We start from the raw sequence: 27836 nt of genomic DNA on the forward strand, positions 1-27836 counted from the left end.
CACCACAGTTGTATCATCCACAAACTTAAAGAAGAAGTTGGAGCTGTATGTTGGTGTGCAGTCGTGTGTCAGTAGAGTGAATAGAAGGGGGCTCAGTACACATCCTTGGGGCACCCCTGTGTTGAGCACAATGGTATTGGATGAGTTGCTGCCGACCCGTACTGTCTGTGGTCTCCCAGTCAGAAAGTCTAACAGCCAGTTACACATTTGGAGGCTCAGTCTGATACTGTCTAGTTTCTGAATGAGTTGTTGTGAAATGATAGTGTTGAATACCAAGTTGAAATCAATGAATAGCATTCTAAAATAAGAGTCCTTAGTGTCTAAATGTGTAGAGCAGTTGAAATGGCATCATCGGTGGAACAATTTGGTCGATAAGCGAACTGGTAAGGATCCAGATTGGCAGGAAGGATGAACTTGATGTGTTGTATGACTAGTCTTTCGAAGCACTTCATAATGATGGATACTCTATCTATCTACAAATAATAGTAAAATATAAGAAAGATCACTATTTAAATCACTAATTTAAAAAATAATTGCATTAATATTAGTATTAACAGTAAGTACAAATCATGGAATCATGAAAAACAAAGGTGATTTTCAGTTGCCTTTTGAGTGAAACTTTCATGAAACTATGCTCTTTGGCAGTGGCATTCTGGACAAGCTGTAGCTTTATATAGCCTATTATTCTGATTTACATTGAATCACAGCAGACATGACCTGAGAAAAAGCAAGAAGGTGTCAGTCTCTCAGCATCGTGCAGATTTATATAGATTGTAGTCTAACATGAGCAATGTTGTCACAAAAGGTAGCTCGATTATCATTGTCACTGTATTCTGCAAAGAGTTAAAAACTGACTGTATGTTTTATGCAGATTCTATTTTCATAGCAAATGGCGCATGATAAATAATTCATGGGATTCAGAAGTTTAAGAAATTTCACAAAGAGGACCAGAAAAGTACATGCAATTAGTGCATACAATAAGTGCATCTACATTACTGCTATCATTTCATCTGACTGTTGATCTACCTATAAGAATTTTAAGGCCTGTAGTCTTAGATTGTTAACAATATATACAAACTCTAGTAGAATTCATCTCCACTTTGTCCAAAATGCATTGTACACCTACTTTACAATGGCAATTGGGCATTTTATTTGCATTACAGATGTTTTTAACAGAGATATTAATTTATTCTTGACATACAATTTTCTAAAAATAGCAACTAGACTGCATACTGATATTGCCTTATATAAGCTATCTTAGCTACGGTAATATCCTATGCCTGTAAGCATTCTGTGATAACGTTATAGTATTTTGTACACTTTAGTGTTCGTAAAATTGTCACTTGATGAGGATTAGTTCTTGTTTTTTTTCGTTTTTTTCTGTTGGTTTGTTTTTCGTTTGTTTGTCTATAGTTTTTACTCTTGGCATTTCCCCAAACAATTAGATTAGACAATTTTGCATACTGAGACTTTTATTTTGGTGCCAGTAGACATCTTGGAAATGGTCCTAGCGACGGCTGCATCGCCTGGTGTTTATCTCTTGGAAAGACCTGTTGAATTTGTTGATTTAAACTAATTAATTCAACCTTGCACACAACAATGCGAGCTGCTCCCACATGGATAGATAAAGTACACGACCGTGATAAAGTTGAACAGTGGTATGATGTCTTCTGTCCTTCGCTGGCTGGTTGGGTTTGCACGACCACTACTCGGTGGACGTGGTTAGCAACGGTGGTTACTATGTCAACCACTCGAGGCTACGTCGACGTTAGCCGACCGGCTAGCTCACCTTAGCTAACATCTTCATTCGGTGTTTTGCGCTCGCAGCATGTCATTTTTTATTTTAATTTTTAATTGTCATCCTCATATTACTTCAAGATGTCTTACCATGCACGTTTCTGAATAAAAACTCTGTCTCCAAATGTCATTACTTGGCTAGCTATGGTGCTAGGTAGCTAGCCAGCAACACAGTTTACATAACGTGGAGTATAAAAATAAAGTGTGAAAAATTTAATCTGAATTAAACGAAATTTTTTACGATAAGGAGAACTAGGTTCATCGTCCCAGACTGATTAAGTCATTTATAACGACCGTGTGTGTATATGCAGTGGTTTCAAATAACTGCTGGTCAGTGTGTTGTATACTGTATGAGATAATGTAATATTCATATCAGATAATGGAGAATTAAATGGCATTAATTGTGTTACAGCATTTACGACGTGGCCTTCAAACCAGACGGGACTCAGCTCATAGTAGCAGCTGGAAACAGAGTTCTGGTACCGGGGGCTTCTTTTGCAAAATGACATGTTCTTGTCCTAAATGTATAGTTATCATATGTAATGTAATTTTAAAAATTGTTGATACACTTACATACATTTACATGCAGTATGATAAGCTGTGATATGTATATAAATCAATTAAAAATTCAGCACGTTTTACCAGTTTGTTGATTGGATTAAGACCATGTATGCATTGTATGCACAAAAGGTCAATTTTGAGTATTTCCAGCAATTTTTAAAAAGTAAAACTTGTCTGCTCCAGGTTTATGACACAGCTGATGGGACACTTGTCCAACCACTGAAAGGACACAAAGACACGGTGTACTGTGTGGCGTATGCTAAAGATGGTGAGTGTTTTTCAGGTTTATTTTCATGACTCTCCAACATAAGACTGTATATAAGACTGTCCTATTGTAAGTTTTATTCTGATCTTGTTGTGACTTCCAGGGAAACGTTTTGCATCAGGCTCTGCAGACAAAAGCATCATCATCTGGACCTCTAAACTTGAGGGCATTCTCAAATACACGTGAGGTTTTTTTAAACCACTTTATGGGTTATTCATGGTGACATGGGTCGATAAAGTAGGCTAACTGTTTTTGTGTCAGCTCTCAACATGATGTAGGACGTTAGTATAAATGTCCCCTCGACCAGTATTGTTGTCCTACCCTACTTATGTTTTCCTATGTTCTTCACAGCCACAATGACTCTATCCAGTGTGTTGCGTACAACCCTGTCACACACCAGCTTGCTTCATGCTCCTCAGGAGACTTTGGTGAGCATATATGTTGTGTTGTATAGCCTCAATATGTTGTGTTGTATAGTGTATGCTGACAGACTGTGTGTTTGATTCGGACTGTAGGTCTTTGGTCCCCTGAACAGAAATCTGTATCGAAACACAAAGTCAGCAGCAAGATCACATGTTGTGGGTGAGTACTGGCAACTGCCAAGACTCAATAGAGGAACACACCAGCTAGCAAGGAGGACTCAGTTTTGGAGTTTTGATGTTTGTTTGTTTGTTTGTTTGTTTGTTCATGGCCTCAGCTGGACAAACGATGGCCAGTACCTGGCTCTGGGCATGATGAATGGGGTGGTGAGCATCAGGAACAAGAACGGAGAAGAGAAGGTGAAGATCGAGCGTCCAGGAGGTTCATCTTCTCCAATCTGGTCTATTGCCTGGAACCCGTCCAAGTAAGGCTGCCGTCTGGACAGAAATGTTTGATAAATCACATTCCTCAAAAATTATATTCATCTTGTTAAAACTTTTTATATTATCCTGAAGTGAACTAGCTAGGGACAGTAGTGGTAGTACTGAATATTATACTCTAGGGGGAGCCCTCGAACTGTCATGTTTAATAGAACGCCCATTCCCCCTCCTTGGGGAATTTGATGCATGTGTGTACTTATTATGTATGATTTAATTTCTGTTTAATTGCAGTAATTTTGTTCTTTGTTAACACATGTTTTTTGTTAGCAAATGCAAACAAAAAAGAAAATAATTAGAAATTAATTGTTGTGTGCCCTGCAATATGCATATGCCCAGGTTGAGATGTGATAACTTCTTATTTGCTGGATTAGGGTAGGGCCATTAGCTCTCATTAGAATCATAAATCATCTAATGAACTGTGAGAACTAGCATGACTAATCGAGGTCAGCGTTTAACGATCCCAGCATGTTGTAAGGGGCTCGAGGAGGTGTCTTCCCTTGTTCAACACCAATGAGGTGATTGATGAGGAAGCTGCACAATGCATGCTGGGAAACGCAGTCCTCAGGCAGAGAAGCCAGGGAGAACTGCTGGAGCTAGAGTGAGCGGGACAGGGTGAGAGACGGAGGGATAAGCGTAGGAGAGGACAGGCCAGTGTCTTTGCTACAGGGACAGGATGCTGAGTTAGCAGGGACTCCATTGGCCGAGTTCAGGAACAGGACAGTGAAGACAGGAAAAGACAGCTAGCAGTGCTTTTGATGACTGATAATGTTCTCTTTTTGTGTTATGCATGTGTGACTGTGTCTGCTAACATGAATAAGACCCTTCACACACATTCCTATAGGCGGGAGCCAACACTCGACTGTAGTGTGAACATATGCCCTGAGGCAACATCTAAAGCACAATGTATAAAAATTTACAATGAAGGTGAAAATGTTTCACTACTAAGTAGCAAAGGACTCGAAGAAGAATATTGGAAGCCACAAAGCAATGTTGTATTTTACTCTATTTAAGTATAAACTTAATGTCAATGTTTGTAATGCTTGAAAACAGCTCCACAAAAAACCCCACCATTTTGTTTTACGCACTAAATCTGGTGTTATAGGTCAAGATTAGTTGGGTCTTGTTACTGTCGTTGCTACCAGACAGCCAGTCAGCACTCACCTGACTCGCTCTGCGCTTACCTAAAATCCCCTTGTATGATTCATTTTCTTTGGGATCAGTTTCCGCAAGGTGTTGCACTGTGTCTGTGGAAACACGTGCTCATCTAGTTCAAAGAGCAAAAAGTGAGGCCGGGCACCGATGGACCATCAAGGCTCACGATAACAGCTTCAACTTCCCACAGGTGTTCAGTGGGCTTGAGGTCAGAGCTGTGTGCAGGACGCTGGAGATCTTCAGTCATGCTGAAACAGGAAATACTCTTATCGGGTCAAGTCAAGGAATATGAGGGAATTATGTTTGTAGCGTATTTAAGTTTAATTTAGCGTATTTTACCAAAATGTTACATTTGTACGCATTTCCTATATTGTGTGTAAGTGGTTGTGGTTACTTGATTTTGAGGCAACCATTTATCATAGATGTCCAGTTTTTCTGTTTGTTATAGGTTGTAGAAAGTCAGCTTTTCAGTCAGCTTGAATGTCCGAGAAATGTCAGGGAATTTGCCATCTGAGTGGGAACCCTGACTAAGGAACTTACCTTCGCCCAAACCCTAAAAACCAGGCCCAGATCATTATCTCTCTGTCACCGAACTTTACAGTTGGCACTGTTGGTCCGGCCAGGCGCCTGACAGCGCTCCCCTGGCCTGCACCGATCCCAGTCAGGCTGCCAGAAGGTGAAGCGTGATCCCTGACACCAGAGAAGGGTGGTGTGCTTCACTGCGCTCCAGCTGACGCGTAGCATCGTGCGGGGCAATCACGGTGATCCACCAGCTGCTTGGCCATGGGAAGCTCGTTTGTGAAGCTCTGGACAGACATTGTGTTGATGTTGTTTCCAAAGACGACGTTTGGAACTCTGTAGCAAATGATGCAACAGGATGTGATTTTTTAAAAACGTGATTTACCATTTTCGTGGCTGAGCTGTTGCCGTTTCTAGAACCTTCCGTTTCACAATAACAGCATTTATTTAACAGTTAACCCAGGCAGATCTGGCATAATAGAAATGTGGGGAATTGACTTGTGAGTGGCATCTTATGACAGTCGCTGAGCTCTTCAGTACGACCCACTCTACTGCTAAAGTTTGTAAGCAGTGGGAAGCTGGAACACCTGAACTCAATAAGTAGGAGTGGCAAGCCCCCCCTGAGTCTTGGTTCCTCTCAAGGTTCCTTTCTCATGCTCTTAGGGAGTTTTTCATTGCCACTGTCACCCTTGGCTTGCTCACTGGGGGCTTGGACTCGGACACTTGTAAAGCTGTAACAAAAAGCGCTATATAAAGAATTTTGATTGATTGTATACAAATACGTTTGGCTATATAGTGTAACTACATAGCAAGCTAATTTGTAAAGTCAAACTTTAAGATGTGTGTGTGTGTGTGTGTGTGTGTGTGTGTGTGTGTGTGTGTGTGTGTGTGTGTCTGCCTGTGTGTGTGTGTCTGCATAGGGATGAACACCATGATATCTTGGCAGTAGCTGACTGGGGCCAGAGACTCTCCTTCTACCAGCTCAGTGGGAAACAGGTATACGTTCCTTCTTACCCATTTGACCTCTTAATGTCTCAGTATGTAATATCTCTTAATATGTCCGTGGCAGTTTGCTAGGAGCTTTAGAGTTTATCACTGATCTTAAATGATGCTATTCAACACAGGAATTACCATCCTTATTTCATGTAATATGATGTAATGTGTATTTTTAAATACAGTAACTCAAAGCAAATTAAAATAATAAGGACCATGCCACTTAGTACTGATTACAGACTTGACTTATGACCTGGAGATTATGGGTTTAAATCCCTAGGTTAATACAGAACAACTGGTGCTCTGTTGCATCTGTATACTATCAGTTTCTGCCAACATGGCAATCAGAACACAAGCTATTTAGACTGAGATTTCAAATGTTATTTGTAACGGTGGCCCAGTTCAAGATCTCCCCTGTGGCCTTTGCCCTGTCAAGAACTACAGAAACCACGCAATTTACCTTCCTTCACCACTCCTGTAGCTTTCTAATTGCAATGTGCAAGCCACCCCCCCCCCCCCCCCCCCCCCCCGGTACTCATGGGAAGTGTAGTAATTAAGGGCAGATTGGTGCTGACTGCTTTTTTCACTGTCATAAAACATTAGCCAGAAGGGGAGTCTGTTCTGCACTGAATTCTCACTCTCTTTCTTTCCGATTCTTTCCTTCTTTCTCTCTCTGCACATGCTGTTTGCATTACAGTGCTATTTATAGTGGTACATAAAAAAAAAACGTGATGTTGTCTGGGGGGTTTTTCACGGAGAAAGAACGGAGGCCCATTTCATCAGTGGCCCGGGGTTCAACGTGACAGGAAACAGATGCTCCGTGTGCACGTGTGTGTGTTCGCCAACATACATGAGGCGGAAGTTTGGCATGACCTGCAGTAACGGATCGCCAGTACAATACGGGTCGTTTAGAAAGAAATTATGGTGGCCGATCTCGGTCAGGTGCTGCCTAGATAGCTAAATGGGCTTTGATGTGAAGACACTGGATGAGAAGATAGTACCCAGGCAGTATATCATACTGAGCTATGGGACCCCCCCCCCCCCCCCCCCCCCCCCAACACACACGTCCCCACATCCCTCCTGTTTTATTACTGTATCAATGGCACTGCCTCACGTCCACGGCCGGTCGTTTTTTGGACCCAGGCACTCAGCATCTCCCACACCTCCAGTTAGCAGGAACGCATCGCATTGAGCTGTCCGACTGAAGAATGTGCGCACAGAAGCGCTCGGGGGAGCTGACTGTGCAATCTGCAGGTGCCCCTCTGCGTATCTGCGTGCCGTAGCGGGCCCGCTTTGCAACCAAACCTCCGTGATTTATGATATCCTCTAAGGTCTCAAATGGTAACGCAGGTCTCTGTTTTTTTCAGTCGATTACACGTAACACATGGCCCTGTTTTTGAAGCTAAGAAAAGAAGATTTGTATGTGGTGGGATGGAGCTGGGTGGATGTGTTGCAATTTGACTCGTCCTTCCTCTTGAGTTCACAGCTTTGAGTTGTGCTGCTCACACGCGGTTTCAGGCTTTGGAGACATCCTCCTAAATCATATCAAAAAGGCTGTGTGACTCAATAATGTCATTGTTTTCATAGTGGCGAAATTAAATGCGCCATTATTGATGCTTTCATAAAAATGTTGCCCAATCATCTGTATAATTCAATTAGAAAAATAATACAAGAGGCCAGGGTGACATTTGATGGTCTGCACGGGTATTTTTCATTCACACATCTGTTCCTACTCCACTTTTAGCAACATGCAACATCCTGACTGAATTGGAAACCCATGATATTTTCATAGGACGTACAGTTCTGCAGAACACGTACTTGCTTACCGTAGTCCCGCTAGCTTGGGGCTTGGCTCAGGACTTGAATTTTTATTTATTTATTTTTCCCTTTTTCAGATTGGAAAGGAAAGGCAGTTGAACTTTGACCCCTGCTGCGTGAGCTACTTCTCCAAAGGGGAATACATTGTGATCGGAGGCTCAGACAAGCAGGCGTCTCTGTACACCAAAGACGGCGTCCGGCTCGGAACCATCGTAGAGCAGAACTCGTGGGTCTGGACCTGTCGGGTCAAACCAGACTCCAATTATGTGGTGAGGCTTTGGTGTAATTGCTTTTTAAATCGTCTGGTGGGTTGAGGACGACAGTTGCGGGAGGCGCAGTAATTTGTGGCTGCTGCGTCAATTTGTAATGAATCCCTGACACTTGTACGAACGATCAGAGGTCTAACCTTAACACTTTAGCATAGCCAGATTAACCGACTCAGAGTGCAAATACTGATTTAGAAACGGCTGTGTGTGTAAGTGTGTGAGGGAAAAGGGCACGTTGCAGGGATGTACGATCATGCAAATAATGTTCATTTATGATGAGATAAAACAGCACTGGCGAATGTCATCAGTTGGTGACAGTGAAATCTCTACAAATCTAATGCTAATAAGACAGTTACAGAATGGGAGTCTTCCCCTATTGTTAATCTTAGATAATCTTTCTCCTGCACCTCTGTCCAGGAGTGGGTCTTAGAGAGCAATACGTCACCCTGAAGTTAGCATTCTACAGCTAGATCACTCTCCCGCTAGATCACTCACCCACTAGATCATTCTCCCGTTAGATCACTCTCCCGTTAGATCACTCACCCACTAGATCACTATCCTGTTAGATCACTCACCCACTAGATCACTCTCCCACTAGATCTCTCACCCACTAGATCACTCTCCCACTAGATCTCTCACCCACTAGATCACTCTCCTGTTAGATCACTCACCCACTAGATCACTCTCCCGTTGGATCACTCACCCACTAGATCACTCGCCCACTAGATCACTCTCCCGTTAGATCACTCACCCGCTAGATCACTCTCCTGTTAGATCACTCACCCACTAGATCACTCTCCTACTAGATCACTCTCTCACTAGATCACTCCCCCGCAAGATCACTCACCCACTAGATCGCTCACCCACTAGATCACTCTCCCACTAGATCACTCCCACTAGATCACTCTCCCGTTAGATCACTCACCCACTAGATCACTCTCCCGTTAGATCACTGTCCCACTAGATCACTCTGCCACTAGATCACTTTGTCAGTGCTGATAGTGATTTTCTTTCAGTGAATAACCCCTCCCCCCCATTGGTGATGTTCCAGGTGGTGGGTTGTCAGGACGGTACTATAGCCTTCTTCCATTTGGTGTTCAGCACAGTACACGGATTATATAAAGACCGTTACGCCTACAGGGACAGCATGACAGACGTCATCGTCCAGCACCTCATCACCGAGCAGAAAGGTACTCTCTGAATTCCCACTGGTTGGTACTATCCAGCGCACACAGGGAACACACCACCAGTCCTGCCATTTTGGAGGTGTACTGATCCAGGCATCTAGACATCATAATTTGGCCATTGTCAGAGTCACATATTCTTACGCTTCCAACAGCTTCGAGAAGTGACTTGCTTCCTAATATATCCTGTCCCTTGACAGGTGCCATTATAATAAGATTACCGGCGTTATTCACGTCACCTGCCAGTCGTATTACAGCGGCGTGTTTGCGCAGGCATGTATATTATTGTCCATTAAGGATATGTTCCTCATTCTCTCCTCCTTTCTCCACCCTCCAGTGCGTATAAAGTGTCGTGAGTTGGTGAAAAAGATCGCCATCTACCGAAGCCGGCTAGCTATTCAGCTGCCCGAGAAGATTCTAATATACGAGCTCAGTTCAGACGACTCATCCGACATGCACTACCGCGTCAAGGAGAAGATAGGCAGACGTTTCGAGTGCAATCTACTCGTAGTTTGCTCCCAACACATCATCCTGTGCCAGGTAAAGAGTGCCGCACTAGACGGAGTGTGCAGAACTGGCTGAGTGGAAGCCTGAAGTTCGATCCGGATGAGCTCGGGTTCACGCCGCACAGACTCACGCCTGTTAAACATCACCACATCAAGTGATCATCGAGCTCATAGGAGAAGTTTTATCTGCACCCAGAGGGCACGCTTGCTGTAGCCATGTAGAGACCACATGGTTTATTTAAGTTTACAGCTCTGTGTGTGTGTGTGTGTGTGTGTGTGTGTGTGGGAAGGGGGGGGTACGAAAGAATGCTTGCACACTCAGACAGAGGGAGTAACTGAGACAAGGGTCTTGACCACTGTCTGGTTCAACTGCTAGATCCACTCTGGTTTCAGTCTGCGGTTTATGTGTGCCTGTTTGTGTGTGTGTGTGTATGTGTGTAAGAGATACAGAGTGTGATTCACTCACAGAGCTTTTTAACAGCATATTAATCTCTTAAATCTGCCCCCCCCATTCCCAAGAGACAAAAGGTGTTTTCTTCTCATAAAGTGCTCTTTCTGCTTTATGTCGGTGTCAGGCATTGCTAGCTTGGAGTCTAATCCCAGCATGCTGTTTCCTTTCATTCTGAGCAGCTTGTAATTGAGATGGCATAATACTTTAGTTCTTGATTTTGGTGGATGCTTGAGTGTGTGTGTAGCTGTCGGAGAAAAAAGATGCCTTGGTATGTTTATATTTCTATGTGTGTTTGTGTGTGTGTGTTTAGGAGAAGAGACTCCAATGTTTGTCATTCAGCAGCGTAAAGGAGAAAGAATGGATCATGGAATCTCTGATTCGCTACATCAAAGTGATTGGTGGCCCTCCAGGGAGGGAGGGGCTTCTGGTTGGCCTTAAAAATGGAGCGGTAGGTTTTTTTTTTTTGTTTTTTTTAATCTTGGGAACATTACATGTAATATTACTGAATGAATAAAAAAAAATATATCCTGAGTTGCACAAAATAAACAGATGCCACATTCACACAGCAGGTAAAAGTGGTAAAAATCCGATTTTTGGACCAGATCCAAATCTGTAAGGTTGTTCACACTACCTGTTCAGTGTGCCCTATATCTGACATTAGTGTGAACCGATCGTGCTCCTGAAATGACCCACATGCTTCACGTGGCACACTCATCCAGAGCAACGAGTCCTCCCCCTCGTTGGGGGGGGGGGGGGGGGGGGGGGGGGGGGGGTGTCCGTTACCTGACTATCCTGACACTGAAATCCTTCAGTGTTGTCATTCATCTTTTCTTCCCAGCAGTGTGAAACCATGACAAATGAGGAGTTGGACTGACATAAAAGTCGAATGAATTCTCATCTGGCTTTTCAGACCGATGCCCACATGGCTCATTGCCTTGTATCAGGCACACAGGATTTCAAAAGTACATATGAAATTGTCCCAAACAGGAACTGAAAATGGCAGATTCTGTGTGGTTTTTTTTTTGCTGTTCACATTGTCATACACATAACACATTGAATTTGAAAAACCGGATTTGTGCCACTTTTACTTGCTGTGTGACTTGAGCCAGGTTCACGGTACATGAAATCAGCATGATTTTGATGTAATATTGTCATAGCTGACAAATTTCTAGCATTGCATTTGTCACAGCCAAGGTCAGTAAGGTCAGCCAAGGTCACCCACATGCACTTAATTACAGGAGCATTGCATTACCTTGTGATGGAAGCTGAGCGCAATGCATGATGGTTCTTTGGGAATTCATTTCTTACAGTCCCGAAAAAGAACAGTCCTAATATGTCAGAATTTCTAGCATTTCATTGCCTAGTCTGACAACTCCTACGACATGTTGAAACCGACCAATAGGATGACAGCATGCTCTCTGACACATATGTAAAGAAAGACACGTGCTGCTGTTGCCACGGATTTCAGTTATAGTGTTTGCAACCATGTGATATTAAAGCATGTCTTTGTACCTTCATCATAGTCTTCCCAAAATCCAATACATTTTCCTCTATGTTCCTGGTAGCTGTGTAGCATATAGTCAAAGTCAAAGTCAATTTTATTTATATAGCGCTTTTCACAACACATGTTGTCACAAAGCAGCTTTACAATCGTATGGGTCCAGATCCATAATGAGCAAGCCAAAGGAGACAGTGGTCAGGAAAAACTCCTTATGATGGTGGGGATTAGGAAGAAACCTCAGGAGGACCAAGACTCAAAAGGGAACCCATCCTCCATATAGCTATCTTGGTAGCAACATTTATACATTCATTACCTCCAGTTATCTTTGAAGCATAAGGTCCATGGTCATTTTTTCTTTGTCTTTTCCGCCAGCATCAAACATAGCACTTTTGTGGCCAGCATTTGACATTTCTTGACCCTCTTCACTGATGACCTATGAACTCATGCAAAGTCGTGATTGGTGACCGTCGTGCGTCATCACGTATAGTGCTTTCACTGTCCTGACAAAGACACAGCAAGAATGTAATCCACTATGATCTCCTACTGACAGCAACCATCATGAAAGAATAAAATATGTTTACAGTTTATTTATAGATATTAATCTTTACACTAAATTTACAGTTTACAGTAAGGGATGGATCTAATACAGGTTTATATTGCATTAGATGGATTTAATACAGGTTTGCATATACCTGTGTAACAACCAACCAAAGTTGTGCGTGCAAATAGGCAGGGGGAAGATAAAATAATGTACCATTAACACAATTAGTTGTTACTAATACACCTTTAATTGCGTGATCTTATATAACACATTGGGAATACACGTGTAAATTTTCAGATACAGTGTAAACACTTCTATTACAGAGCCAGAGCCACTGCAACAATCAAAATAACACAGCTGTAAATTGAGAAAGTGCTTCGAGTTCACACATCTTTGTCAAGCGTAACTGTAATGTCCAGTTTTCCGGTGTGTATATACGCACGCAAACACACGCAGGTTTTTGTCCAATGTGCCCCTTCTGTCCCTCTAGATTCTTAAGATCTTCGTGGACAACCCCTTCCCCATTCTGCTGCTGAAGCAGAACACGTCCGTGCGCTGCCTGGACATGAGCACGTCTCGCAGGAAGCTGGCTGTGGTGGACGAGCACAGCACCTGCATGGTCTACGACATCCACACCAAGGAGCTGCTCTTCCAGGTTAGGAGCCCGTCCCAGACCCACCGCTTCACCCGCCCCAGACCCACCGCTTCACCCGCCCCAGACCCACCGCTTCACCCGCCCCAGACCCACCGCTTCACCCATCCCAGACCCACCGCTTCACCCGCCCCAGACCCACCGCTTCACCCATCCCAGACCCACCGCTTCGTCCGTCCTAGACCCACCGCTTCGTCCGTCCTAGACCCACCGCTTCGCCCGTCCCAGACCCACCGCTTCACCCGCCCCAGACCCACCGCTTCACGCGTCCCAGACCCACCGCTTCACCCGCCCCAGACCCACCGCTTCACCCGTCCCACACCCACCGCTTCACCCGCCCCAGACCCACCGCTTCACGCGTCCCAGACCCACCGCTTCACCCGCCCCAGACCCACCGCTTCACGCGTCCCAGACCCACCGCTTCACCCGCCCCAGACCCACCGCTTCACCCGCCCCAGACCCACCGCTTCACGCGTCCCAGACCCACCGCTTCACCCGCCCCAGACCCACCGCTTCACCCGCCCCAGACCCACCGCTTCACCCATCCCAGACCCACCGCTTCGTCCGTCCTAGACCCACCGCTTCACCCGCCCCAGACCCACCGCTTCACCCGTCCCAGACCCACCGCTTCACCCGCCCCAGACCCACCGCTTCACCCGTCCCACACCCACCGCTTCACCCATCCCACACCCACCGCTTCGCCCGCCCCAGACCCACCGCTTCACCCGCCCCAGACCCACCGCTTCACGCGTCCCAGACCCACCGCTTCACCCGCCCCAGACCCACCGCTTCACGCGTCCCAGACCCACCGCTTCACCCGCCCCAGACCCACCGCTTCACGCGTCCCAGACCCACCGCTTCACCCGCCCCAGACCCACCGCTTCACGCGTCCCAGACCCACCGCTTCACCCGCCCCAGACCCACCGCTTCACGCGTCCCAGACCCACCGCTTCACCCGCCCCAGACCCACCGCTTCACGCGTCCCAGACCCACCGCTTCACCCGCCCCAGACCCACCGCTTCACGCGTCCCAGACCCACCGCTTCACCCGCCCCAGACCCACCGCTTCACGCGTCCCAGACCCACCGCTTCACCCGCCCCAGACCCACCGCTTCACCCATCCCAGACCCACCGCTTCGTCCGTCCTAGACCCACCGCTTCACCCGCCCCAGACCCACCGCTTCACGCGTCCCAGACCCACCGCTTCACCCGCCCCAGACCCACCGCTTCACCCATCCCAGACCCACCGCTTCGTCCGTCCTAGACCCACCGCTTCACCCGCCCCAGACCCACCGCTTCACCCGTCCCACACCCACCGCTTCACCCGTCCCACACCCACCGCTTCGCCCGCCCCAGACCCACCGCTTCACCCGCCCCAGACCCACCGCTTCACGCGTCCCAGACCCACCGCTTCACCCGCCCCAGACCCATCGCTTCGCCCGCCCCAGACCTATCGCTTCCCCCGTCCCAGACCCACCGCTTCGCCCGCCCCAGACCCACCGCTTCCCCCATCCCAGACCCACCGCTTCGCCCACCCCAGACCTATCGCTTCCCCCGTCCCAGAGCGCAGCGCTCCGCTAGAGGGGTGTGGCTGCTTCTGTGCCGCAGAGGAGCGGTTTACATTAAGGCTCCACCGTGAGCCGCAGGACCATTCTGAAAGTGTCTGGGACCAGTGTTGCATGGGTGGCTGAAATCATAGACGCTCTCAAGCCAAGAAAGCGCGATTAGCAAACTTTACAATTTGAACAATGACAGCGGTATTCAATCATATACATATTTGGAAATTAGTCATTAGTATGCATGTTGTGTCTTTGGTATGAACAAAATATATCATAATGTCACCCCTTTAGGCCACATCCATAATCCACCACTCCCCCTCTTGTGTTTCTTTCTCTCTGTGTCTGTGTGTGTGCACACGTGTGTGTTTACATGTGTTTGCAATGTGTGTGCACGTGTTTGTTTGCTTGTTCATTCAGGAGCCCAATGCGAACAGCGTTGCCTGGAACACCCAGTGTGAGGACATGCTGTGTTTCTCCGGGAGCAACTACCTGAACATCAAGGCGAGCAACTTCCCTGTGCACCAGCAGAAGATGCAGGGCTTTGTGGTGGGCTACAACGGCTCAAAGATCTTCTGCCTCCACGTGTACTCAATGGCTGCCGTCGAGGTGCCTCAGGTGTGTACGCTAGGTCCTTTCACAGGCTTGTGTAGAATGCTTTGCCTTTGCCATGCTTTTCCATGTGGGCGATGAGAGTGGCACTGAAATGTGGCCTGATGTTTGAGAATTAAACACAGTGAGCAGTCAGTTTACTGGTGGCCCATGGCACTTCGTTGTAGTCAGCGCCCATGTATCAGTATCTGGAGAGGCGGATGTTTAAGGAGGCCTATCAGATCGCTTGCCTGGGTGTGACTGATAGCGACTGGAGGGACCTGGCCACAGAGGCTCTGGAGGGACTCGACTTTGACACAGCCAAGAAGGTCAGTAAAATCAGCCACATGCACTTAATTACGACAGCACTGCATTACCTTGTGATGGAAGATGAGTGTAACGCATGATGGTTCTATGGGAATTCATTTCTTGCCGTTCAGAAAAAGAACAGTCCTAATCAGTTTCCAGATTAAAGAGAGAATGAAAAGGCTTTGGCCGTGTCTGTCTCACTCTCTCCGTCTCTCCTAGGCCTTTATCAGAGTTCGAGACCTGCGCTATCTTGAGCTCATCAACAGCATTGAAGTACGTGCTTTTAGCTTCTGTCATTTTGTCCTCACCTCATTCAGTTTTCCCTGCAGACGCGTGTGCTGCCAAGAACTATCACACCAAAACATTCCACCGCTCCGTTCGTGCTAACCTTGCCTCTTCCTGGATACATACCAAAATTTGTTATGTCAAATATGCTTTCAGCACAGTATCCATCAGTGTTTGAGAGATGTAACTCGACCTCCAACACTTGATTGAGAATTAAGTTGTAATCAGTGTGACTTCCTGCGGACTTCAACTCCTTCATATCATTTATTGGTGCTAAGTCACTCCCCAGTGACCTGTGTGGGCGCTCTGTCTCTCTCTCTCTCTCTCTCTCTCTCTCTCTCTCTCTCTCTCTCTATCTCTCTCTATCTCTCTCTTTGTCTCTTTCTCTGTCTCTCTCTCTTTCTCTGTCCACACCTCAAAAAGCTCTGAGGAATTCTGCGGAAACTGGAGCAGTCTCATGAGAAAGACTTTAATCGCAGCAGCATTTGAAATCTAAATGCATTCATGTGTTCTGGGGTGAGATTTTCTTCATGTGAGATAAGGTTCTGTCGACCTCTGGCTGGCGGCTTGAGAAGGAGTGGCCTTTGTCTCTGAGAAATGCTTTTGATGTCATGATGCTGGAAAGAATGCATCACTGAACTTCAATGGCTCAGTGAATAGTTGTTTTTCATAAATGCTGGCCCTGGGTAGATATTATGGGGTGTGTATGTGATTTAGTGGGTGAGTGGATGTGTTTGTGTGTGTAGAATGAAAATTGTACAACTCCATTTGAATTTACCGTTTTTCTTAGGATTAGAATATTTATTTAATTATTTGATTTTGTATAATAATTTTTACATTCGAAGTTAATTTCAATTATTGCCATGAATTTATAATCTAATCATCATGGCATAGTTCTCCATGTGGGTTTTTTAAATTTCAAAGCAAGCCATTTAGACTGTGATGGCAAGACGCATACCAAAGTGTGGACATAATCTGACTGGCTCATATGCTACAGATGTGTAATACTTCTCATGGCATAGCCTAATAAGCTCATGCTAATTTGAATTCAAGTAATTAGCAGCTAACCAGTTTGGAGACAATTAAACCTGATGATGTTAATGTGGTCAGCAAGGACCATGAGCCCCGAAGCCCGTGGCTGATTCACTGTGCCTGTTCAGAATGGTTTCGCTTGAATAAATCTAGAGTGTACATAGTGTCAGAAGCACAGTGCTTTGTCTGCATATGTTTGCCTGTACATCCTATTGAGGGGTTTGGTGAAATTAACAAGTTTGCCGAATATTGCCACCAATTTTACTCAAACACAACTACACAAACACACCTACATAACACGGTGTGGTATGTAGCCAGTTCTGTATTTGTCATTGTGGTTGTATTGGTGTATTTTGCACAGGAGAGGAAAAAGAGAGGTGAAAATGACAGCGAGCTCTTTCTAGCGGACGTTTACGCTTACCAGGGGAGGTTCCACGAGGCCGCCAAGCTCTACAAGAGGAGTGGCCATGACAACAGAGCCCTCACCATGTACACCGACCTGCGCATGTTTGAGTATGCCAAGGTGTGTGCGTCTGGATGTGTGTGTGTGTGTGTCGTATTTTGATGAATCTTTGATCATTAGTGACCGTGTAACAGTCACACGAGGGGCTCCTTCTGAGTGTGTGGTCTGTCTGTGGTCCTGCCGTGGATTTATTTTTCTTTCTTTTAGTGTTTGTGTGTGTGTGTGTGTGTGTGTGTGTGTGTGTGTGTGTGTGTGTGTGTGTGTGTGTGTGTGTGTGTGTGTGTGTGTGTGTTTGTTTCCATGTTCTGACATCTGTATATTTTTTGTGTGTGTATGTTTTTGCCTCTGCTCTGACTGGTTTAGTGTAAAAGATGTCCTAATAAAGAGAGAAAAGAGAAGAAAAAGAGGAATAATGTGTTTTTGATGATTTGTTTGGACCTGTATACATTTCAGCTGTGTTTGCTTTAGTTTAGTGGAAATTTTGAAAAATTCTGTGCTTTTGTGCATGTGTGTGTGTGCTTTGTTTATCAGGACTTTCTGGCCTCCGGGGACCCTAAAGACACGAAGCTGCTGATGAAGAAGCAGGCAGACTGGGCTAAGAACAGCAAGGAGCCGCGCACTGCTGCGGAAATGTACCTGACCGCAGGAGAAAACCTGAAGGCCATTGAGCTCATTGGCGAACACGGCTGGGTGGACATGTGAGCTCCAGACACACACACACACACACCCTTACATAAACTTATATACATAAACACATGTACAGACTTTGAATCATAGTATACTTAAACATGCCTTGAATATTTAAACCCTCATGGAGCAACAGGACCAGACGGTCCTCAGTATAATGGGGACCTGAGAAGGTCCTACCTCGTGAGGACTCTTGGCACACATGGGGACATTCTCGTTCTGTTTGCAGTTTGAAACTTCTTGTTCTGTTAGCAGAACTGATATAGTTCCCCTTAAAGACTTGACATGTTCCCTCAGAATTATGGGGGTTTGTGTGTGTTTTTGTGAGAGAGTGTGAGAGTGAGTCCCTTTATCCACTTTAATAAACATTAAACAGTGAATAAAGCTCTCTTAGAGTTGCTTCTGCTGTATATATAGGTGTTACCTGAGCACCACCAAATAAACACTCAAAACAGCTCGATAACTGAAACCATCATGTAGACAATTAGAGTCCAACTTGTGTTTCTCTTCCTAGACACTCTCCTCTCCTCTCCTGCTTTTCTTTTCTCCTCTGAGTTTTCATCCTGTCTTTCCTCTTAACCCAACAGCAGTGCAGAATACTAAAGACAACATCCTCACATTTACCAGATAATAACAATGTAGACGACAACATATAATTAAACCATGGGCAAGAACAGAGGAAAACAATAAAGTGGAACTAATTTCATGGATCATTGGCTGTACATGTCATGAAAAACAGACATAATGAACCTGTGTTGTTTGAGCTTCTCTGCTATTACAGTTTCTATCTTCATATTAGATAAGCAAAAATGTATCTTCAATGGAAACAAGCCTCTCACAAATTCATACTCTCTGTCTATCTCTCTCCCCCTCACCCTCTCTCTCTGTCTGTCTGTCTGTCTGTCACTATCTCTCACACTCTCTCTCTGTCTCTCTCTCTCCCCCTCACCCTCTCTCTCTCTCTCTCTCTCTCTGTCTGTCACTGTCTCTCTGTCACTCTCTCTTGTTCTCTTTCTCTGCCCCCCTCACCCTCTCTCTCTTTTTCTCTCTCTCTGCCCCCCTCACCCTCTCTCTCTCCCTCTCCCTCCTGGTAGGTTGATAGATTTGGCACGTAAACTCGATAAAGCGGAGCGGGAGCCCTTGGCCAGGTGTGCCGAATTTTTCAAGAAGCTGAATCACCATGGTTACGCAGCCGAGACCTACTCCAAGATGGGTGACCTAAAAGCCCTGGTGCAGCTCCACGTAGAGGCCAAGCACTGGGATGAGGTGTGAAGAGTGTGTGTGTGTGTGTGTGTGTGTGTGTGTGTGTGTGTGTGTGTGTGTGTGTGTGTGTGTGTGTGTGTGTGTGTGTGCCTGCCTGCCTGCCTGCCTGCGTGTACATGCATGTCGTTTACACTAATAAATGAGTCATCTTTTCCAAATGTGCTTTCTCGTATATAGTTAGACTGTCTGGTGCAGAATACAGAATGGAGAGCTTTACATTCTAACTGTGAAACGGTGCCCAAATGGAGCCAATATTAGTAATAGTACAGAATAAAAGAGTTTTTCAAAGTTTGTGCACTGATGTTTTTAAAATGATCACATCTAAGCACTCAAAAATATATTGACATAGAATCTTTAAGTCTTGAATCTTTTCAAAATATTCGAAGCGTATGTGCGACGTAAATGTTCAGTCAGTAATTTGGTTTATAATTAGCTGACGAACATTCTCCCATTTGTCACGAAAGCGAAGCATGAATAGGTGCTCGAATGTCGCCCGCAGGCGTTCGGGCTGGTGGAGAAGCATCCTCAGTACAAGGACGACGTCTATGTGCCGTACGCGCGGTGGCTGGCTGAGAACGACCGCTTCGAGGAGGCCCAGAGAGGTGACCCGACCGCTCGTGTGCTCGACCCGCCACGGGCCGCCTGTATCGGGCCGCCTGTATCGGGCCGCCTGTATCGGGCCGCCTGTATTGGGCCGCCTGCGTAATCTCCTCTGTTGCGGATTATAATTACGCGTCCACGTTGCAATCAAAGTGCGCAGAAGCGTGGAACTTCATGTCTGCTGTATTGTTGAGGGAGTGAGAAATGGGCACATTGTCTGTGAGACACTGATTGTCTTACTGGCCAGAATCCACTATTGTGTTTCTGCTGATTATAATTGGCAACAGGAGATGCTTAACACACAGTGACGCATAGATGCCTGAAGACTCCACAACACACACACACACACACACACACACACACACACACACACACACACACACACACACACACACACACACACACACACACACACAAGCACACACACGCCCAATTTCAGTAACTAAGGAATTCATCGCCACACTCTGTGCGTGTGTCTGCAATCACACCGAGCACATTAGACCACCACTGCGTTTATAGTGGACACTTTTCTAAAGCGCCGCAGCTGAGCTCCAGACCAGCCGCGTCAGAGCCCCTCTGATAAATGTGCCTTCTGGGCACCTCGACCCAAAATGGCCACCGCAAACGGAGCCCCGACCCCGAAAAGGCTCACTGTCTGAGGTCACGGCAGGGGTTGCGCTGGTGCAGAGCTGTGTTTGATTAGGCTGAGATAGCAACCCGGTGGGGTCTCTGTGCTAAATCCTGCTCTGGTTTCCAAGAATGACGCTGTTTTGACGTTCACTAATGGCCTCTCGTTCCCTCCTGCTCCCTCGCTCTCTTGCCGTCTGCCTGAACCGAGTTACGGCAGAGATTAGGTTGCAGGAAGGGGGGGGCTTGTAAGACTTGTGTACATTAGGGTGAAATTGTCTTTGGCATGTGGGTGAGCTACGGGGCTCTGGCCAGCTTCCCCGTATGAGAGCACAACGGTTGGCAGCTGGGAGAGCCGAGCGGAAATGAGAGGTTTACACATGGCCAAACGTGGGGAAAGGTTGTTTGGTTGAACCTAGAGTTGAACATGGAGTTGTGCGAATGACAAGACCAGGGTGATGTGGCCACTAACGTTCCTTCACACTTGCTGTGATCTGAGTTCCTGTTCCGTTTTTCTTTACCAGCCTTCCACAAGGCGGGCCGGCAGGACGAGGCCGTCAAGGTCCTGGAGCAGCTCACGCACAACGCCGTCGTGGAGAGCAGGTTCAACGATGCCTCATACTACTACTGGATGCTCTCCATGCAGTGTCTAGACATAGCACGAGGTGGGAGCTAAATCTCGTTAAACCGAGCGGGGTTTTGTGTTTGGTTACGTTCGTTAGGGCTTTCTGAGGGCTTGCGTACCTTCATCAAACACACGTTACATCGTGACCACCTGGGTGTTCTCTTCTTAGATAATGGAGAGAAGAAGGAGGAGATGTTGGAGAAATTTCACCGTTTTCAGCACTTAGCTGAGCTGTACCATGTGTACCACTCCATATATCACTACATGGTAAGACTAATTTTTGGAATAATTATTCAACCATTTACTCCTTTAATTATTAATATTTTTATTATTTGTTAGGATAATTATGCATCAGACATAATTTAACAGTTGCAAGTGTAAAAACTTCGGCCATGATTCCTACATCTTCGAGTTGGATGAGATGGTGTCCCAGCATGGGTCCGGTCCAGCCCGGCCGTAATGAGTTTGACCAGCACAGACTGCTGCTCGCATTCCAAGTCGACACCAGGGCCATCACGTCTCCAAAAGACAATTGGTTTCTGTTTCCTTAGCACTCCATGCCAATTCTGTTTTTAAAGATGATATATCCAAGCAAAAAAACAAAGTAGCTTCTTAAAAGTAGCTTTTAGTTAACCTTAAAAACAAAATTGGATTGGAGTGCTAAGGAAACTTTTTTTTGTTCAGGCAAATATAGAAAAAAAAACACGTTTTTTAACATCTTGCGAGCTAAAAACAGGATGATTTAAGGTGAAAACTGGATGATTGAAGATGTTCTGTAAATGCCGTGTTGATTGTGCTGGAAATATTTCTCGTCCAGTCACGGCTGGACTTCACCTGTGCTGAAGCAGCAGCGGTTTTTGCCATCTTAGTCAGAACTTGATTTTGGGAAGTTCTTATGGCCGTTGGCTTCTTTCACTTCTTCGTTCCGAGTGCCTCTTTACCGTCTTCGTGACGAGGCGTATAAGACCAGCTTTACACAGCATGGCTGCCTGGTCTTGGTTGCAGCTAGAACACGAGAGTGCCTGGCTCTCTCTCCGTCAAAGCATCAACACTTGGTGTAAACAGCACAGCCTTTGAGCGACTTCAGGAAGGCAGGAAGAAATCAAATGTGATGAAAGCATAAACCACAGTGTTGCAGGACTCAGACACTCCCTTGTCATCCGTAATGATGAAGATTAGTTTCCACTCAAAGTTTTGGGTGGATCTCGCCTTTCAGTTTGACCTGAATTAGTAACTGCAAACAGCAATAATATGTAGGACAGAAGTGCATTATCTCTAGGCAATCAGGCGCTAAGTCTAGGTGAGGATGAATAGCTTAATAGAGATCAATGGGGAGAAACCTGTATTAAAAAATAAAATAGAATACCAATGAGCATATATTATATGCACATGCAGTGTTTAGGTTCACATATTTACATTAATACATTATGCTTACTGTGCAGTGTAAATGTTAAAATGTAAATGTTGAAACCCATTAGCAGTGATAGATGTGTTGTTTGAAAAGCATGGATTGATCTCTCTAGTATAACTCAACCTTGTTTCTGTCTACATCCTTTTGTCCTATCAGGTTGAGCCTTTCAGTTCAAACATGCCTGAGACCCTTTTCAACCTGGCCAGATTTCTTTACCACAACCTAACCAAAGACATTCCGTTGGGCATCTCCAAAGTGTATCCTTCACGAGTACACCCACACACACACACACACACACACACACACACACACACACACACACACACACACACACACACACACACACTGAGCGCTATAAACCTTCAGTGTCTGGAGGGTTTCTTTGGTACCCTCTTGTTCATCTAGTGACCTTTTTAATGAGTGCTCACTTGAATCGAGTATTCAGATAGTTGGAATGCAGCCTGCATATGGGTGTCACAGTAGAGGCCCAGAGGGGCTCGGGCGTGAACTGAATGCATATTAACTCTTCTCACCTCAACTTTTAGAATTAAGAAGTGAAATGAAGTGATATAGGTGAGGAAACACCCGGGGAACGTGTGCTGCTTTCAGCCCTCCATTTAGGTCAGAGAGCGAGTGAGCAGAAGTGAGAAGTGTGAAGGGTACCGAACGATCTGCAGCAAACACGGAGGTGTAAAGGCAAAAGATGGATTTAGATCTTCTCCGTGATAATTGGCTGTCGTTTGGGCCTCCTCTGTAGCCGACCGAGTCTGGGGCTCCGGCACGGTTCTTCTCCCTCACAACCGCGGCGTCTCTCGCACATGTCACCCGCGTTCCTCCAACACCATCTTCTCGTCTTCTACCAGATGTTGGCGGTGACGAGGCGATGAGTGTATGACAGCTGCTCCCTGTTTCATGTTGGAGAGTGTACGATAAAAAGGTTGAAAAATGACTAATACAGATATGAAAAAGAGAGACATGGGAAAGACAACTGTTGAGTGATGGCCAAAAAAAGCCCTGAAACAAATCACAAGACAGACAGGAAAGCGTGAGAGAAAAATGTCCATTAATATAGATTTTTGTCCATTCCACTCTCTTACTGAAATAAGTGTTTTTGAAACAAACTGAGACCGCAAAGTGTAGTATGGTTTGTTTTTTAATTGATTTATTTTTTCTACGTTATAATGTGCGTGAACCAGGTCAAGATTTAAGCAGTAGCCTGGCCTAATCCACTTCCTCCAGAAATGTTCTCACACTGTCCTGGGAACTCGTCAGGATGGGACAGTTTAGAAGAATTGTGGGACCACTGCTTTAAAAAGAACAGCCAGTGTGTACTCTGTAACCGAGTATGACATGAGTAGTGAACAAAGGGTGATGGGAGACTGCGAGAAAGAGAAAGGAGGACACGGAGAAGACGGAAGAAGGAGGGCAGAAACGGAGACGGAGGAAGAAAGGATGATTGAGTACCTGAAGGAGGTGGAGACGAAGTGTGTGAAGGACTGGATTGAGTAATGATGTGAAAAGAGTGGAACAGCAAGAGAAGCAAGGGAGAGAGAAAGAAAACCGAGACGAATAACGTTCACGTGGCTGTTGAGCTGCGCGTTTTTTAAATTTTATTATTTGCTAGAAAACTGGATTTGTCTCCTCGCCTTTGATTGGCTGTTTACTCTGGAAAGGACCACAAAAGTCATTCACAGATGAAATGGTGACAAATGAACCAGCAGCTTGCGGTGATTCTGTGATCAATTCTTGGAGGCATCAGTCAGGAATGCAAAGGTGGCTGCAGGCACTGGGCCACTTTATTAGGAACACTGCGCTAATACCCAGGGCCTGCGCTAATACCCGGGCCTGTGCTAATACCCGGGCCTGCGCTAATACCCGGGCCTGCGCTAATACACGGGGCCTGCGCTAATACCCGGGGCCTGCGCTAATACCCGGGGCCTGCGCTAATACCCGGGGCCTGCGCTAATACCCGGGGCCTGCGCTAATACCCGGGCCCTTTTCTCCTCTATGGCTTGATTTCCACTAAGTGTTTGAAATATTCCTTGGAGGTTTTGGCCCATGTTGACATAATTGCATGGAGTAATTGCTGTAGATTGGCCACCTGCTTTCATGCTGTGAATCTCTCTCCAATACAACCTAGTGCTCTGTGTGGCTCAGATCATGAATCCATCACATTGAATTAGAGTCTTCGATTCTGGTGCTTAGCTGACGGTACTCAAACCTCTCACCATGGATAAAATGATTCGAGTCACATTTTTTCCTCATTCAGATGTTTTATGTGAACATTAACTGCAGCTCTCGACCCGTATCCGTATGGTTTTATGTGTCGCTGTCACATACGCAGCTGATTGGATAATTACACCAGGTGCACAGGTGTTCCTAACATGCCCGGTCAGTGTGTGTGATTAGAGGCTAGAGCTGGTGAGTGTTCATTTATATTAAGCTGATGTAACTTATGTAAAATGAAAGTCTCACATAAAGCTCACTGACCCCTACTACACTTCATCATTATAATCTACAGCATTTTGGACTCCACACACTACTGCATCAGTGCGGGGGCACAGGGGGTGTGTGTGTCGTCACGACTGGTCCGGCAGGTGTGTGATCTGGGGCGTGGTCCTTGACGGGCAGCTCAGGTACACTCTGTATGCCCTGGCCAAGCAGGGAAAGGCCCTGGGAGGGTATAAGGTGGCCCGGCACGCCTTCGAGAAGCTCCAGGGCCTGAAGATCCCGGCCCGGTTCCAGGAGAGCGTGGAGCGCAGCTTCCTTACCGTCCGCTCCAAACCATACCACGACAGCGAGGTGTGTGTGTGTGTGTGTGTGTGTGTGTGTGTGTGTGTGTGTGTGTGTGTGTGTGGGAGAGAGAGAGAGAGAGTGGTGTAGCATCTGTTCCATGTGTAATTTCTTTCAGTTTTAGTAATGTGTGTGTGTGTGTGTGTGTGTGTGTGTGTGTGTGTGTGTCTTTTGTTTGTGTGTGTATTTCAAGATAATTTCTGCTACTTATTGTTTCCCTAATATTGGGATATGCACATGTCACTTCTGGTTGTTTGGTTGTTTCATCTGTCTGTTCAGGAACTGATTCCAATGTGCTACCGCTGTTCTACCCACAATCCCCTGCTGGGCCACCAGGGTAATGCCTGTGTCAACTGCAGACAGCCTTTCATTTACTCCGCCTCCTCCTACGGTGAGTGACAGCTCATCTGGCCATCAGCTGGCTGGGGCATCCCCAGAGATGGGCCTTTCATGTAAAACATCAAAGAGCTCATATAGCCACTGAACACGGCGTGCGTGTGTGTTCAGAGGTTCTTCCTCTGGTGGAGTTCTATCTGGAGGATGGGATCACGGATGAAGAGGCAGTGTCTCTCATTGACCTGGAAGTACCTCGAGTAGACAGGAAGACACCCCGCTGGAAAGAGATGAGCAGTGGGGGTATTACACACACATACACACACACACATACATACACAAATACACGCACACCTACAGCATTCATGTTCCTGTGCGTTCATGGCAAATTCATGGTACGCACACATATTCAGGACATTTCAGTGTGCAGTGTATTCAGAAGTGTATTTGTTCCAGTTGTTCTCATCATGCCCTTAAGCTCCAGCTGTATAATCGGGAAGTGATGGTAAACACTGTATGTCCCCAGTGTCCCCAGTCCTTACCCAGGACACCATACTGCACGTTGTGTTCTACATTAGTTCTACACAAAATAAGCCCTCAAAATAAACTGGAACTGTTTTATTACTAATGAGGAAGTCACTTCAGAAGTTGAATAAATACAAGAACCTTCAGCCCTGAAGTGAGACAAAGACGGGCAGAAAACGAACAGCACTGTGTTATTGTGCGAATGGATTGCGTTAAAAGAACCTTAAATCTTAAAGGAAGTGGGGAGGGAAAAGAGTAAAGAGTGTGAAGCAGATTAGTTGTGGGACAGTATGACAACTTGAGACACTATAAAGAAAGAAACAGATGGCATGAAATAGAGTTGTGTGTGTGTGTGTGTGTGTGTGTGTGTGTGTGTGTGTGTGTGTGTTCAGAATCTCAGTCACTAATGCTGGATGATGATGTGGATGGCTCTGAGGAAGATCCCTTTACTGCCAAACTGAGTTTTGAGGTGAGAAGAACTATAATAGACACTTAAAGAGAGTGAGAGAGAGGTGAGAAAGATTCACAACAGCTGAATCAATTGTGATGCGATTTTGTATTTGATATGAAGTCAGAATTAGCCCTACGCTGCGCATTCATATGTTTCTTGACTGGGGGTTTACGTGTGTTTTCCAGCAGGGGGGTAGCGAGTTCGTTCCAGTCACGGTGAGCCGCGTGGTGCTGAGGTCCATGTCTCGACGAGACGTCCTGATCAAGCGCTGGCCGAAGCCTCTCAGATGGCAGTACTACCGCTCTCTCCTGCCGGACGTCAGCATCACTATGTGTCCGTCCTGCTTCGAGGTACACGCACACGCATTCTGGGGTTTTTTTCCACTTACAATTCCCTGGAAACCCAAACGCTTCAACGTGTTTTGTACTCTTTAAAAATAAAACGAGTACACCTGCAAGTTGAAAATGGTAACAGTGCTAACAACGAATAAAAATCAGTTGGGGCCTAATTAGCATTAAGCAAGATGAAAAGCTATGGTGCTATCTTATCCTCCGTGATGGTGGAGGTATTTGACATCCTGCTTCCTGCGGAGTTCTTGTTCTATGTCCTGGTTCCTGCTGTTCTAATCTCGTCCTTCCTCTGTGTGCCCTCGCTGTCCGCCTCCACGTCTCTTTCTGTCTCTTAGATGTTCCACAGTGAGGACTATGAGCTGCTGGTTCTGCAACACAACTGCTGTCCTTACTGCCGGAGACCCTTCGAGGAACCCAACTAACTTACCAAACGGCCTTACCACGCTGCATTTAACGGGGTGTGTTTATAGGGCCTAAGGATTAGCCCAGGACCGATGTGTGTGTGATCCTTCTTAATGGTCATTGTGTGTGTGTGTGTGTGTGTGTGTGTGTGTGTGTGTGTGTGTGTGTGTGTGTGTGTGTGTGTGTGTGAGAGAGGGGAGAGATGGTTTAGGGTGGCGATGATCCTCTAGCTGTAAGAAAAGCTCCATCTCAGCTGATCACTCTGATAAGATTAATGGGATCAGTAAAAGGGGATTACAGTGTCTGAGAGATACTACAGTGTGCGAGATCCTACACCAAGAACCTCTAATAGACATTTTCTCAGTCTAAAAAACACTTTTTCAGAAAATTGTAGATCGGTTCATAAAACAATAATATTAAAAAATATTTTTTTAGATTTTATATATGTATGGTGAAAAAGCAGAACTG

At 45.9% G+C, this 27836-nt stretch overlaps 1 protein-coding gene across 2 annotated transcripts; it reads left to right on the plus strand.

Moving 5' to 3' along the window:
* Positions 1-1503: 1503 nt before the first annotated feature.
* Positions 1504-27817, plus strand: ift122 (intraflagellar transport 122 homolog (Chlamydomonas)). 2 transcript variants are annotated; one of them, XM_077003128.1, is made up of 29 exons: positions 1504-1658; positions 2210-2276; positions 2542-2626; positions 2727-2805; positions 2975-3051; positions 3139-3205; positions 3321-3467; positions 6075-6150; positions 8043-8234; positions 9283-9421; positions 9753-9955; positions 10683-10820; positions 12905-13069; positions 15042-15239; positions 15401-15541; positions 15741-15794; positions 17200-17361; positions 17833-17999; positions 19083-19254; positions 19751-19853; positions 21003-21143; positions 21273-21370; positions 22671-22771; positions 25151-25316; positions 25587-25698; positions 25815-25943; positions 26558-26634; positions 26805-26966; positions 27302-27817. In XM_077003128.1, the coding sequence occupies exons 1-29, from the start codon at positions 1600-1602 to the stop codon at positions 27386-27388; spliced, it is 3564 nt and encodes a 1187-aa protein (XP_076859243.1). In that variant the 5' UTR covers positions 1504-1599; the 3' UTR covers positions 27389-27817. The 2 variants fall into 2 exon arrangements, with proteins under 2 accessions (XP_076859243.1, XP_076859242.1); XM_077003127.1 differs by having other exon boundaries at positions 26802-26966; positions 27302-27815.
* The last annotated feature ends 19 nt before the right edge of the window (positions 27818-27836 follow it).

This window comes from Brachyhypopomus gauderio, chromosome 4 (assembly GCF_052324685.1).
Source record: "Brachyhypopomus gauderio isolate BG-103 chromosome 4, BGAUD_0.2, whole genome shotgun sequence".
Classification (NCBI taxonomy): domain Eukaryota; kingdom Metazoa; phylum Chordata; class Actinopteri; order Gymnotiformes; family Hypopomidae; genus Brachyhypopomus; species Brachyhypopomus gauderio.